The following is a 15,632-nucleotide window of genomic DNA, read 5'->3' as shown; positions in this document are numbered from 1 at the left end:
AGAGTTTTTTTTTTTTTTTTTTTTTTGTATTCATTTGTCAGCAGCATAGACATCCATATTTCATCAGTGTTATCTGATTTCATAAGTACTGAAAAACAGCATGTGGTTTATTTATGAGACCCCAGCTCAAACCAAGATATTCTATTCTGAATAAATAGCAGGACCCCACTGAAATCATGACCTCATGTCTGACCTGAGCTTTCTTGAATAAATAAATTTATATTCAAGGAATGTAGAAATTTTTTTCCCTTTTTGTGGGTGTGGACGGAGGGGTCTTGGAGGTTATAAAAGCCTGGAACTGGATGCTTTTCTCTGCTCCTAAGGAATCATTCTGGATTTAATAGATTTGATAAGATAGGGTGGATTTATTAACTCTCCTCTGAACACAATCTCCATTGAATATTGTGTTTAAGGTTAAGAGATGTGGGTAGCTAGGATGTAGGATTTTCAAAGTGTTTATATTGGCCACAGCAAACATTTTGCATTCCTTTTGATTTAACTGTGTACTTTAGTAACCACAGTATCTTTTTTGCAGATTATGTTTCCTGTAGCTTACTGCAGCATTGTATACTGGATGACTTCACAGCCCTCCGATGCGCTTCGATTTGTCCTCTTCTCAGCCCTGGGGACAATGACATCATTGGTGGCTCAGTCACTGGGTCTTCTAATTGGTGCAGCCTCCACATCACTTCAGGTACTGACGTTTTAAGTTTCATGATCTCATGAGAACCCTGCTCTCCTGGGCACTGGCAAGTAGCACCTTCTTGCCATGGATGCTGTTACAGGTTCCCTAGCCAATTTTGTTCCATTAATCTAAGAGAGACACGCTGGAAGAGAGACAGAAGAAAAGAGGAGCTAATTCTTTGTGTTGGCTCCTTGACAACATTGTATATTAAAGACATAGCTAAACAACCTGGCTTTCTTGTTTGTTTGTTTGGTTTTTTTATTAACATAAGCTCATTTTTTCTGAGCCTCAGCACTGAGTGAGGTGCTGTTCATCTTGCTCTTGTGAATGCGCATCATATGCCAGTCTCCTATACAAGGAACAGGACTAATGCCATTCTACAGTACAATGAGAGCTGGGATATGGGGACCTGCAGTTGTGCTCAGCAGTGGTTTTACCCATCCACAGCCACATAGAAGCTGGCAGCAAGCTAAACAGGGCCAGGCTCAGACCCATAAATCAGACCAGCTGCACTGGGGCTGAGGAGTGAAGCAGCCACTGGCTTGACTGCTATCTTAATGAAGCCCTAACTACAAAGTAGGCTTAAACCATATCCTGGAAAGAGGGGCTTCAACTGTGGCTCTGGGTTTGGCCCAAGACAGAAGAGTTGTCTGTAGGGAATATCTGCTGAATTCAAGACCCCCTTTTCTCAGTCGGTATTACAAAGGCAAAAGCAGGATGCACCTCACTTCCAGATGTAGCTTTTGGCTGTCTGTAAAGGCATCTCTGTTTCTCTTTTTTCCAGGTGGCAACATTTGTGGGTCCTGTCACAGCGATCCCTGTTCTTCTTTTCTCAGGATTCTTTGTCAGCTTTGATACCATCCCAGCCTACCTCCAATGGATGTCCTACATCTCATATGTCAGGTACAGGAAGGAAAGGCAGGGGCCTAGTGACTTAGGATTTTTTTTTGGATTCTAGTGCTCCATTACCCCATTTACAATGCACATTTTTAGCATGCACAGCAGTGCAGAACTAGGTACCCAAAAAGATATAGATATAAAAAGGATTTGAAAGAACAGAAATACCAAATTTATTTCACATTAGAAAGCAATATAACACCATAAAATAAATATGAAAAGTTTTGACCTACATAATATACAATGGGCAAGAATCTGAGCTAATTTATGCCCTGTTCAGTTGTTTTAAATGCAATAGGATTGCACAGTAGGCGAGTCTGCTTAAAATTTGGACTCGCTGCTTTGACAAATGTTAAGGACAAAATGTCCATAGCAGTACTCTAATGAGGTTGCCAGCACTTCACTTTGAAGGCTTTAGCATTAAACTCCATATTTCCAAATAGATTTACTGGGTAAAGTCATGTTTGTCAGTTTACCCAATACTGATAATACTGCAGATGTCAGATAGGTTTTCTCCAAAGTGAAAAGGTCAGGAGAGATGCATTGCAGAGGGAGCAAAGAGGGTTTAGGAAATGTGCACTTTAAACACATTTTGTATGTATCTTCCCTAGCTGCCAGGTCAGTTTGATGTGAAGAGAATAGGAGCGTTGTACCTGAACTGTTTTGGTTTTTGTCTCAGATTGTATCCTGATATCCTTTTAAAAAATATATTCTTTAATGGAGAGTTGACTTTGTGTTTCTTTTAATAATGATGCAATTCTACTGTGAATCACTATGTGAGTTGTCTGGATGTCACTGAGGATGTAATTTGTATCTGAGGATAATATTTAACTCTTCAGTGTTTCTATAATGGAACTTTTAAAAGGAAAAATGATTTATATATATATAGCTTTACCTTGTAATCCATCCTTTCCTTTTCAGGTATGGTTTTGAGGGAGTCATTCTTTCCATCTATGGTTTAGATCGGGAAGATCTTCACTGCGACAAAGATGATACTTGTCATTTTCAAAAATCAGAGGCCATCTTGAAAGAACTAGATGTAGAAAATGCCAAACTTTACTTGGACTTCATCGTACTTGGAATTTTCTTCTTTTCTCTGCGCCTAATTGCCTATTTTGTTCTCAGATACAAAATCAGAGCAGAGAGGTAAAGGAAGAAAACAAAACAGAACAGTCCAGTAGGAAGAACATTAGACTTGCAGTAGAGGGCACTTGTCATTGTCTCAATGTGGCAGGCCAGTGTTCAGTGCCCAGTTACAGACACTGTTATGACCTAGCCCATAAAGAACCATACGAGGCTAGTGGATATATAGTGTTAAGCTAATCAGTCCAGCTGGGTTGGGTCATGTTTTCATTACACTTTCTAGCTTTAACTAGGAAGAAGAAATAGAAGGGAATTTTGCAATGTAGACTATCAACTCTGAGGCAGTGTAACAATAACAATAACTGGTTACAAGAACTTTCCTTTAAGTAAACCTTCTTTGTGATAAGGTAATTTTAGTCCTGATAGCCAGAGTTGGTAAAATGACATCTTTACACAGCTGGGGAATATTAATTAACACTCAAATACAAAGTGGGGAATGCAAAGAGAGAAGGATTATGTCCTGTCCTTGAATTCAGAACTTCATCTTTGCAATTTTCTATCGATCACTTTTCTTTCCCACAAGAATTACCCCCGTAAGCCAAAATTCTGTAAATGTATTAGTTCACAAGAAAAGATATCTTTTTAATATGGATGGATAACAACATTTTTTTAAAAGATCATAGTAATAAGTCACTTTATTTTTTTTGTGTCTAAATTTAGAATTCTGGTGCTTTATTTGATGAGCTGGTCTCAGATTAAAAAATTATAATAGTAATGGAAAATGAGAAATTCCAACTCAGCACTGTAAACCTGTTAATCATATTTGTGGGGGGGAAATAGAGCAGAGTCAATCAGGAATGTTTAAAACTGTCCACAGATGATTAAACAATCAGCCTGTGTTTTCGAAGTCTTTTAAACTCACTTCATTTGTGATGTGGAAAATACTAATTCTGTTCATTATCACATGAACTACCTCCTGTGAATGCAAAAGCAAAAGTCTCCAAGGCTATTTTCACCAACAATGAGTGAAAGTAAAATCTATCCCCAGTGCTTGTGAGAATGCTCAAGGACAATGGAAAAGTCATCTTGAAAGTAAGAGCTATCATTTGTTCAGAGTTTGAAAGCTTAGCACATTATATTAGAACACATGTGACAGTTTGCATGGAATTGTTTAAAATTTCTGCATTCATCATAAAATGAATTTACATTTGAATAGGTGGAGGCAGTGTGATGTGATAAAAATAACACCGCCAACCAATTCTGTTTTTGTCCAAATCTACCTGGGGATTAATAGCTAAGTGGTCTAAAGAGTAGGGATTTTTTTTTTTATACATGTTATACATTAATTTTGTTCTCTTGCATGCTCATCATAAATTGTAAGGGTGAAATCCTGGTCATAGTGGAAATCAATAGGACTTTTGCCATTGATTGACTGAGACTAGGATTTCCCCTGAAAGAACAGACTGTGCTAGATCTGATTTCTTTCACGCTTGTAGGCAGCTGCATTAGCTCCACTGTCTCCCACAGCTGTGATCCAAGTGAGGAACCAAGTCTGGGGGTGTTTTACACAAGTAGATAACGTTTTACTGAGATCAAAGATGTTTCAGTGTCAGCAGGCCATTCAGGGACTCGGTGACCAAAGCTAGCGTAATAGTTGCTGAGAGGGGTTTTTTGTCTGTGAACCACCAAGAGCCACAGTTCATAGACTATTTTTGGAGGCTCGAAGAAAATGTATATGTACTAAACCCAAATTGCTTTGAGTTATGCCTGAATTTTTTATTAATTAATTTATTCTTTTTCTTAAGGCTGAAGTAGAGCCACCTTTTCTTTGGGAAACTAGCTGTACATTTCACAAAAGTCTGTGAAAACTTTGACCACCAGAATGAGTTATACCGAATCCCTCATCAGTCATTTCTATGCAAACAAATTGCTCCTCCTTTACAGAACCCCATTGGAGTCAATGGAGGTCTGAGAGGGCTCCACAACGTATGTGTACAGTCACTTGTGGGATTGGGGCCTGGATAGCTAACATATATAGGAAATTTGATGAATATTGAGTACTCAAAGAAGCACTCTTGCAAATAATTTGCAGACTGAAATTTACCCACAGAGGGCACAGTTCAAACCATTCAGAATTAGGAGCAATTGTTTAAATATTGCAGGCAATATTCATAAACAGACAACGGGCTAAATTTGGGAAATTATCCATTTGTTGCGAACTGTTCAACACTAGCCTGAGTAAAAGGGTGTGGCATCTGTGGCATTAAATAGGTTTGTAATCAGGGTAAAGATGGTGCTTCCATCAGCAGTTATTTACCAAATATATAAATGAAGCTAATTTATGATTTATCAGTTGTAAACTAGCATGAAAGGTAATGTTATGAACAATATTCCTTTGACATTTTAACAGTATTAATGTATTCTAATAAAAGTGTGTTCCATTTTGTCCTGGGCAGTCCAGTGTAGGAATGTGAGAGCTCTGCAGTGCTACCTGCTTATCTGTGCCTATACATATTTTTAGCCTCTTTATTTGTCACATCCTCATGTATTGTAACTTCATATTTTGTTATGTTAAAAAACGGTGTGTTCTTCATTAGTGTTCTGAAGGAAATACCTACTCCAAAACAAGGTTTTCATTCCTTTTTTTCATTAGGTTTTTTCATTCCTTTCCCCCCAACTGTCTGTTGGGAAACAGTTTGCTAAAAGCCATTACTTTAAAGAATCTTTTTCATACTATTGGATCCCAGTAAATAAATTGGTTCTACTAGCTAATGCTGTACTTAAGATGCTCATTTTCCCTTCATTTTACAAATGAAATCTCTCTCTTTCTTTTGAGCGTTCATTTTGGTTAAATTAAGCTTGTCCCAACTATATTTTCATATAGTGTGTCAGTTTGCAAAGTCTCTATATATGTATAACTTCATTTTTTTCTTCAGTATATAAATAAGCTCCAGCAGTTTCATACTCACAAAAATCTCTTGTTTAACAAATTGAGTATGCATATAAAAGATAATGCAGTAGCCAATGTTGTCAAACTCCCAGGCTTTCATTATAAATAATAATGAGGCAAATTGGAGTTTAAGCATGCTGGATCCTCAACTTCTGTATATTTATTATAAACCAACTGAAATCAATGAAAATGTGGCAAATGGCATCAGGTTAGGATTTCACCCCAAATAAAATGAGAGGCTGTCAATATTTGTTTTGAAATGTCTCTTGAAAAACTAATACATTATTCATGAATGGCAGATGGAAGATTTTACTGTTCTTTTAGGTTCTTTGTTTTATCTGGGCCACAACTGCACACATTTCTTGTGTGTCATTCTATTTCTGGGTCATGTATGTATCAATGGAAATATTAAATACTTCAAATATTTTCTTTTCATTGAAGTTTGACTGTAGACAAGGAAATCCTGAAAAGCTTTTGGATTTTTTTAAAAATAAGTTTCGGATCTACTGACATAAAAGAAAAAATGGAGACATTTCATCTTCGTAGAGAAGAGGAGGAGAGAAACAAACAAATATCTAACTGAGAATGTCTTCATCACTTTCTATATTGAATCCAAAGCTGATATTTTTCTAAAAATTGAGAGAGAAAACATAACATAAGGGATAGCAGGTTAGGAATAACCTGCATACAAGATAGCAAACACTTCTCTGAGGTATTGCCTGTGTGGAAGCATGGTGTATGGTTTTACTGTTTTGCACCAATGTCTGTGTGACTATGGAAATGAACATTTTATTGACCATCTTGTTTTCACTCAAAAGTTGTGATGGTAATAGGCTGACCCATTCTGTCTTGATGGTTCCCACAAAAAGCAAAATTGGCTCCTGTGCCTCCCCCTTGTTAAGTGAATCCCTTCTGTTATAATGAAGTTCTTGTGTAGACCTTATTCAGCAAAGTACTTACTTACCTGTATGCATTAGAGTTATCACTGGGACTACTCGTATCTTAAAAGTTACCCATAGTGTGAAACACTTGGCTGGGTCAGGGCCATAGTGCACAAGAAACTGGGACATGTCCTGACCTGGTTCAAAGGCTATAGTGAAAAATATGATTTGTTTTCTCCTGTTCTGGGCCACTGTATAAAACTAGAAATAATGTTTTCAAGTGTTTATTGGAATGCAAAATATTCTACTTTTCAGGGGGGGAAAAACAGAAACTAACCACATGAAAGAGTGTATATTTTTCTGTGTTCACTGTTAAACAGTTGTTTCTGTTAACTGCATAATTTTGCTAAGCAAAAATGGACTTTGTATTTATATTCTCCTTCTCTGTATAACAAGTACAAATCCAAAACTTCTGTAGGGGGTGTTTGGGGTTTTTTTCACAACTCTGTGGACAAGTGCTGGTTATATTTTAAAAGCATGTTTTTTTAGCTATTTTTCTACTAGCATGTGCTCTATAAGCCTTATGTTCTGGAACCCTAGCAAATTGCAGGAGGAACAGTTCAGTCACATTTAGCTTGGACTTCTTAACACAGGCCCACTGAAAATCCCTCCTCAAAAAAGGCAAATGCCCGTGTAGCCTAATGCACGTGCCTCTTTCTCAGCCCACTGAATTCTTTTCTCCAACATCTCCATTTGCTCACCTATCTGAAATTCCAGACACATTCAGGGTGTCTGCAGAGCAATGCTGTGCTATGAAGAGGTACTTGGTGTAGCTCATGTACTGGAAGCAGTACAGGCAAGTTAGTATGACTCTCCACCAAGAATAATTAGCCCTGGAAGCAGTATATATTAGCCTGGGTACAGTTATCCTAATGTGACTTCTGGTACCCTCAGGGTGTGTCTACATGAGACGCAGTAGACTGCAGACTTAACGTGCAGTAGACTGATTGACTGCGCATACACTGTCATGCAAAAACTATGCTATCACGAAAAAAGCTTGCAGTTGTACTAATGCACAGTTGGGCAGCCTATTGCACATTTAGTTAGTACTTCCTTTTGCAAGTACTAAATATAATAAATAGTAGGCACTGTGCAGTAATGAACATGTAGACATACGCTCAATGTCTAAGTGAGGGAGAAGATCTTGTACATCTTCACTGGGCTATGCAGGAGGCTGCTTCCAGCACTAGTTTTCTACAAGTGACTGGCTTGGTTGAAGTTGGACTTCTGATACTTGTGTGATGTCTGGTTTAAAGCATATTGGTATCAATGGAAACCATGACTCCCAGTGACTTGTGGACACTAAGTGATTCTCATCTAGATGTGCCCATAAGAATTACATTGTACATTTCTCATTAGTAGTATTTGCTATCCTGGTCTGGCTACTAGGACCCTGCTTTAGTCTATTCTTAAATTTATCTATACTCAGGGGAGTATTTTAATACATGCATAAGTTCACTGCCTTGAACAGGATTGAGACCCTGGTTTTCCTGAATGGAAACCTACATTTGGCTCAAACCACGTCTTAAGAGTTGTCATGAACATAGGAAAATGGGAGGCAGGTGATGGAAGCTGTCATGCAGTGGAGCGGAGGGCAGAAGCATTTTTTCAATGAAATGAGAAGGAGCCTAGAGACCCAGTCACAAAGTATCAATGCTGCTGTTTGTACCAGCAGTTAGAAACCACAATTCTAGCTAGAGGAAATGTTTTCTAAGCTGCTTTCAACCACTGTCTGTGCTGACTTTGCCAGTAAGATGTGAGTATCTTCAATTACAAATTTAGCAGCAGCAAGGTCACTTCCTGCAGTATGCCAATAGTTTAACTCCATTCTTGTTCAGGCCTTTGTTTGAAAACCCATTTGTGATTTTTTTTTTTTCCCCATCCCCCTTTGGCTCTGTTTATTTCTTGGTTAATGCTGGCAGCAACTAAACTGCTTTGGGGTTGCATTCTGAGGTTTTGCATGAGATATTAAATGTTTCATTTGCTGTATCAGTCAATCATAAGAATCAATCTTGCCATCAGTGCTCATGCTGTTTGGCATCCCACACAGCTGGGACTCAATTTATTTCCACTCATGTTGTTGGTCTGTTTTTTAATTTGGCATTCTCTTTTAGTGTCTTTACTAATAACCTTGGCACAAGCCCCAGAGACATTAAGCCCTTAGCATTTTATATTGACCTTTTGCATTGATAAATCCTGACTCAATGCTCCCTATACCCACTGGCAGCAGTGATTATAAAGATTGTAGATGAACTTTGGAGCCCTGCCAGATCAGCTGTTTGCTGAGCTCTGTGCATCAGCTCAGCTGGTGACTCTTACTTTTGTTTACCACTTCTTCACATAAAACTATATTGCTGAATACCTATGAAAGTTTCTGTGGATGAGGGCAGGACTTATCAAAAAAAAATTGCAATTCAAACTAGTCATGAGGTCTCAAAAGTACTTGAATACAAACTGATGGGATGTCCAGTATGTAGCATCATTTTGCCAATGAAGCCCTACCAATAAAAGCAGCAGCATATGAAAAGGTGGGCGAGATTTCAGGAGGCCCATAAACTCTGTATGCAGCAGAGGCTTGATCAAAGCCTCTTGAAACCAGTGGAACGTTTACATGGTTTAGTTCCCCCCTACCATTTCCCAGGGGTATTAGAGCTTCCATACAGCCATCTGTTGTCTATTTTTGTAATTTTGTCTATTTTTGTCTATTTTTATGATCACACTTGACAAACTGTATAGTTGCCACTTTTGAGTCCAGTCCTGTTCTCAGTGGAGTTAGTGGCAAAACTTTCAGTGCAACGTTAGAGCAACAGTTAGCCAGAATGATTTCTGTTGTCATAGCACATAGACCATACAAATAAAAAAAAATGTGTAAAAGTGTGCATTGGATATGAAACTTTGCAAACCCAAGGAAAGTCAGTGCTAAGGCTGACATTCTTAAACAGGCCCGTAGGAGTGGTGATTGCATCCTGTTTGACTGAATATGTAAAATAACTCTTCTTTATTTACCCCCTTCCCCACCAATGTAGGTGTGCAAAAGATCCGAACTTCTGCCTTAAATCTGCCTTACTATTCTTGCTACTTTTGTAACTACATGGTGGCACAGGTTTTTGTGGCTGTCAATTACTGTTTCTTGCCCAGTGGAAGTTATTCAGCAGCAGGAGGGACACATGCAGTCAGTAGTTAATTTTGGACTAGGGACGGATCTTCCTTGTTCTTGATACAAAATGGGAATTAAATGTATTACTTTTGATAAATGTTATGTGAAATCTAAACATATTTAATGATTAAGGTTAATGGCACTGGCTGCTTCTGACTTCTAAAAGTAACTGTAGTTGCTAATTATGGAATTACTGTGACCAGTAATTGCAGAAATATTATGAACTATCCATTGCCTTTTTTCTGTGATGAGACCTTGTGAGGATATTACTGTACACACCCATGTAAATATATGGACCTACCAACAGGAATTCCTTTTCAATTGCGCAGTCATTATGCTGACACAGTTGCCCATTGTGAAGTCCCATTCATAAAGCTTGATAATATCGAGGACAAAAACCCCTGGCAACTAATTAGTAGGAAGACGGGGATGGCCCAGCATGTCATCTCTGTTGCTTTGCTCTTAGGATTGCTGGTTTTGCAGTTGGCACTGTTGGTATTGCCATGCCCACAGAATAGGCTTTACTAATTTTGTTGTATGGCCATCAGCCAATTTTGTGTTGCTAAAATTAAGTGGTTCATTGGCTTGGGGTGAGACTATTCGGTATCTTTCATGATCAAAACCACACTGTCCTGCCCATAAATCCATTTTTGTATGTAGAATTCACATTCATACAAATCAGTTTAAATATTGTGTATTTATGTCACATTGTACTTTTTTCCTGTTCAGAAGTCACAGTTTGTACCATCAGCCATAACAACTTTGTTTTAATTTTATGCATCCAGTGGCATATTTTTTACTTCTATTTATATGCATCCTAATAATAGTATTTAAGAACATGAGCTCTAACTTCGGCTTTTGATGTCAATACCATTTAGTGTATAGCCTTTAACATAGTTCTCATTTATGGGATCTTTCTGTAGTAGATCTTTAGTTTCTTTCAAGAGACAGTCATACTTTGTTTTAGAAGTGTGAAAAACAGCTGGGAATAATCCTTTGGGATGATATTCATGGTGGTACAGAGTCCATACTAATCCTGTGTACCATTTAAGTCTTTAAAATAGGGCTTAACTGGGATTTAATTGGTCTATGGGCCTCATGATACTGAACTGAATGTCACCCTTTGATTTCAACTTACCTAATGTCACTGTGTGTTGTGTTACACTCTAGAACAGTGGGGGCCAAACTTTTTGGCAGGTATACCACAAATTAGCCTTGAACCCTCCCTGAGTGCCACTCTGGTCACCTTTCCCCCTTTCCCTGCCCAATCTATTGCTCTGCTTTCTGCTCCCTGCCCTTTTGCTGCTGTGCTTTCTGCCCCTTCTTTGATCTGCCACATGCCATACACAGGCTTCCCAGGCCACCTGTGGCACTTTGTGCCTCAGGTTTGACACCTCTGCTCTAGAAGTGACATTAATGACGCCTTTGATGCCAGTGCTAAATAGTTGAATATATTAGTTGCCTTTGTAAAATTAATTGAATAAGTACTTCTGGATCTAATGTTGTCCCCTTCTCCCATGCCCAAAACTAACCCATATTATAAAGATATTGCAGAGGTGACACAAAATCTTTGGGCTAGCTCCTATTCTGCCTATTAAGATACCCAAGTGGGCTTAGGTGCCTAAATGTATCCCTATTTTATCCTGCTTGAGTTCACAAAAAATCATTAACTCATCTACTTTTGTAATATGCCATCATCTTAGGCTTAAGACTAACTCAAAAATGCAGTGAGGAGGAGGATTCATCCACCTTTCGCATGAACAGGTTTTCAGGGACTTTAGCATGGCAGACCAAGACTGTGCTGAAGCGTCTAACTCCACTTTAGCACACAATAGGGAGAATAGTAACTACTCCTTTGTTTCTCAAGGTTTTTTTTTTTTTATGAGGAGACTATCTCATTAGTACATATTCTGGACCATATTAAAACTAAATATTGTAATGGCTCCTTTCTGTTACTACAGAAAACCAGGCTGCTTGGGTTTAATTGTAGCTGAACTTTACAAATGTTGATCTTCACAACTTACAAATGTGAATGGTTTGGAAAAAATGCAATTAAAAAATTCCGACAGGAAAAAATGCTCATTAAATATGCTATAAAAGCTAGTACATTGCATTTGTAGTGTTCTTCTCTGACAGGGAAGGAAAATGATAATTTTTAGGTATGTTTAAAGAAAAACAGAAATAGTCCTACAATGTAGTCAGGATATGTTTTAGATTTGTGCAATACCTGATCTCAGTTGGTTGAGCTTGTGGTGAGATATTGCCCTGGAATCTACTGTTGAGGCATTTAACATGTTTATTTTTTTAAACAAAAAGCAAGAGTCAATGCAAGTAAAATTTTTAATCAGCGTGCTACAGTGTGCATATTATGTATTTCTGATATAACTGTTGTCTCTTGTTTCTGTAATGCAAGGTGCATTACTATGAATCAATTTTATTATGCTTCTTTAGGAGACTATTGCTGCCTGCACGCTGTGGTATATTTGCACTGTTATAGATACATACATATATATTAGGTAATATATAGGTATATATATTATCTAAACCTTGTCTTTTTCAGGTTGCTCATTATCTTTGTAGTTCATACTTACTGGAATAATGAACCTGAGTAAAAACTTTGGGATGTGGGGCATTCTGATGATGTATTCAAAACAGAGAAATCTTTGTATATTTCTGTATAGTTAATACCTGTAGAAGATTTGTATGTGCATCATTTTCCAAATTAGGGCTTTGTTTTCTGAGAATAGAGGACATTTATGATGACGTAATAAACAAAATCAAATAAAGTGTTATTTTCAGACAACAGCCTTAGTTTCTGTTCAATTTCAAAGGAGAGTTGCAAAAAAGCACTGGTGAATAACAGAACATTTCCAAGAGAGTTCATAGACATATAGACCAGACAGGTGTAGTTCTGACACAGGGTAAAAGGCAGTGCATTGCCCTTTGTTTGGTTTAACATATCTTTTAGTTTGGTTATAGGTATCTTGTAAGGGGTGGGCAAAATATGGTCTGCAGGCTGGATCTGGCCTGCCAGGTCATTCTATCTGGCCCTCAGGGCCCCTCCAAATATCAATTATTACTGGCCTGTGGCCACCCCTCTGAAAGCCAGTGGAAGGCATGAGCTTTTAGAGGTCATGTGTCATCAGATTGGGTGGGCTCTGTGCCTCCACCTCCATGGAGCTTCCGGCACTCCAGCTAGGAGCCCCAGGTGGAGGCACAAAGCACGATGATGCATGACGAGACAGCTGGTGAGTGGGGAGGGGAGCTCCCACTTGCAGTGCCAGGAGCCCCATGTGCAGGCATGGAGCCAGCCTAGCCAGGCCTAGCAGCACACTCCTGGCTGGAATGCCGGGATCCCCACATGCTGGCACAGATCCAGTGTGGCAGACCTGAAGGCTCACACCAGTGGGCTGGGCCAGGCCAGGCCAGGCCAGCTCTGTGCCACCAGGTGTAGCTCCCAGTACTCAGCTGGAGCTGCACACTGCTGGGGGGCTCTGCCTGCCATGGGCCATGAGTGCCCCAAGGCTGCCTGCTGCTGCTGGTGGTGGCAGGATGTGTGCATCATGGTAGGGGGAGGTATGTAGTGGAGGGGCCCCACACCCCTTCACAAACCCCACACCCATCCACACGCAAACCACACTCCCTATGGCCCTTCAACCCCCCCACATACACACCCACAAATCCCACCCCCCAAGCATACCCCACACACCCCTTCACACAAAAGACTTTATTTTGAGCTATTAGTCACCTCTGTATACACTATGCAAACACACATAAATCAGGACAAAAATAGTTTTTTGAAATAAAATTAAAATGTTACAGCAGATGTTTTATTTTTACTGTATGATTTGTTTTTTTCCAGTTCTAAGATGGCAACCCCCCCCCCCTCCAAAAAGGAATATTTTGGGGAGCAAGGACAGGGACTCTTCTCCTTGTTTTTTCTTCTCCTTTCCTCATTTAGAAAATATCTGTAACCCATCTCATGAAACATATGCATTACATTTTTTTTCCTTATGATCAGTTTAGCACAGGATTAATCTTCTCATTAGGTGGACTTCTCCAGGTAATATATGAAGGAGAAAGCAGAACAGCAGTACAGAGATGAAAAACCCCTCAAAAGTACAAGGTAAGGAAAGGATGGGGGGGTTGCCAGGGTGTGGTATGGAAGGGATCCCAGGTTGGCATTAAGGGAAGCTCTGGCAAGTAACTCCTGTCTGGGAGGAATAAAGCCAGAGAAGGACAGGCTGCTGAGCACCTTGTGTGTGTTTACCTATGTCATTGTGCCTACATTCTGCCCTTTTTAATATGAGAGGAGCTAAACTGATTCATGCACGTTCTGTGATTTCAGCACTTAAAAAGTTCTGCTTTACAAGTCTTACTGCATCTCAGCCTATCCCTGTTGAAGATGAAAGAGATGGTCTTGTGGGCCTGGCACTGGAATTCTTACATCTTCCAGAATCTTTTTGTATGATCTTGGGCAAGTTGCTGAGGGTATGTCTATTAGGGCGGTGCAAAGCTTCGGTCCTTGATTTGATTCGGTGGCCAAATCTCCAAATCCAAATCAAATTGGCGGACCCTTTAATCTCTTTGAATTGAATTGGAACCCTCCAAATTGATTCGGAGAGATTCAGAGATTTGGACACAGAGACAGCTTTAAATGTTTTTTCTACATACCTGTAGGTAGCAGGCAGCTTGTAAATGCTGCAATGGTGGGGCTCATGGAGTGTCCCACAGAAGCACAGGGGACTCCCCAGTATGTTGGGCAGCAGACCCGAAAGTAGGCCAGAAGCACTTTCAGTCCACTTCCAGGTCTGCCAGAGAGCACGCTGCAGGGAGGAGGGCTCCGCTTTCCCACTGGCTCAGTGACTTGTGCCTCCAGGGCCTGGGGGGGCACCCAGGGTACCCCTACAGCTGATCGCTGAGCTGGGAGGGGTACAGGGGGGCAGCATGCTCAGTGGCAGACCCGGAAGTGGACCAGAAGTACTTCTGATCCACTTTCAAGATCGCTGTCGTGCACGTGTGGGAGGGGGGAAGGGTGGGCGGGCATGCTCGTGTGGGACACTCCATCCACCCCAGCATCACAGAATTCACAAGCCACGCCTGCTACCTCGAGGTATGAAAAAAAAACATTTAAAGCTGTGTCTGTGGCTGAATTGCTGATTCATGAAACTAGCCACTCCAACAAACCTGCACCACTTCACAAATCATTTCAGCATGGCTCCCTCCGCTGCTGGGAGAGCCATCAGTGAGGTTTGCCAAATGCTACAGGACCTGGAAGCAAACAGATTCATATACCCAAGTAACCCCCACAAGGTGGTGGAAGGATACCACAAAATGGGCTTCCCTAACTGCATGGGAGCACTTGACAGCACACACATTCCCTTCCTAAACCAGTCCAAGGACAACCATTCATTTAGAAACAGAAAGTGGTTTTCCTCCTGTGATTCTGCAAACTGTTGTGGACCACAGAGTCAGATTTACAAACATTTGCACAGGAAGGGTAGGAAGCTTGCTGCTGCCTGAGATGATGGGCAAGGGCCAATATGCCCCAGGAATGGAGGAGGTCGTCATCCAGGGTGTTTCAGTGCCCCACCTCTGATACTAGCTGACATGGACTACCTGCTACTGCCCTGGCTCATGAAACCATATTCAGGGCAAGTGAGTGACCCACAGAAATTGCTGTTCAACAAGCAGCTAAGCAAGTACTGCATGAGTGTAGAGTGTGCATTTGGGCACTTGAAAGCCCACTGGCAATCACTCAACTACAGGCTAGAAGTTGATGCTGATAACATTGCTCCTTAGATAGTGGCAGCATGCATCCTGCATAACATCTGTGAAACAAGGAGTGAGGTCTTCAGTGACACTTGGAGAGATCAGTTAAGAGAATTGACACAAGCCATGATCTTCACTAGCAGAGAA

At 40.2% G+C, this 15,632-nt stretch overlaps 1 protein-coding gene across 1 annotated transcript in view; it reads left to right on the top strand.

Moving 5' to 3' along the window:
* The window catches only part of ABCG1 (ATP binding cassette subfamily G member 1), a 77,055-nt gene extending 67,611 nt beyond the window's left edge, over window positions 1-9,444 (top strand). The window contains exons 13-15 of the mRNA XM_019525362.1: window positions 536-694; window positions 1,470-1,588; window positions 2,504-9,444. Coding sequence (XP_019380907.1) covers window positions 536-694; window positions 1,470-1,588; window positions 2,504-2,732 — 507 coding nt within the window. The 3' untranslated portion in view covers window positions 2,733-9,444. The remainder of the gene's footprint in view (window positions 1-535; window positions 695-1,469; window positions 1,589-2,503) is intronic.
* Window positions 9,445-15,632: the final 6,188 nt, after the last annotated feature.

The sequence above is a fragment of the Gavialis gangeticus genome, unplaced genomic scaffold (genome assembly GCF_001723915.1).
Source record: "Gavialis gangeticus isolate Ggan-Ray unplaced genomic scaffold, GavGan_comp1, whole genome shotgun sequence".
NCBI classification, from domain to species: Eukaryota; Metazoa; Chordata; order Crocodylia; family Gavialidae; genus Gavialis; species Gavialis gangeticus.
This window is presented reverse-complemented; position numbering and strand designations above follow the sequence as displayed.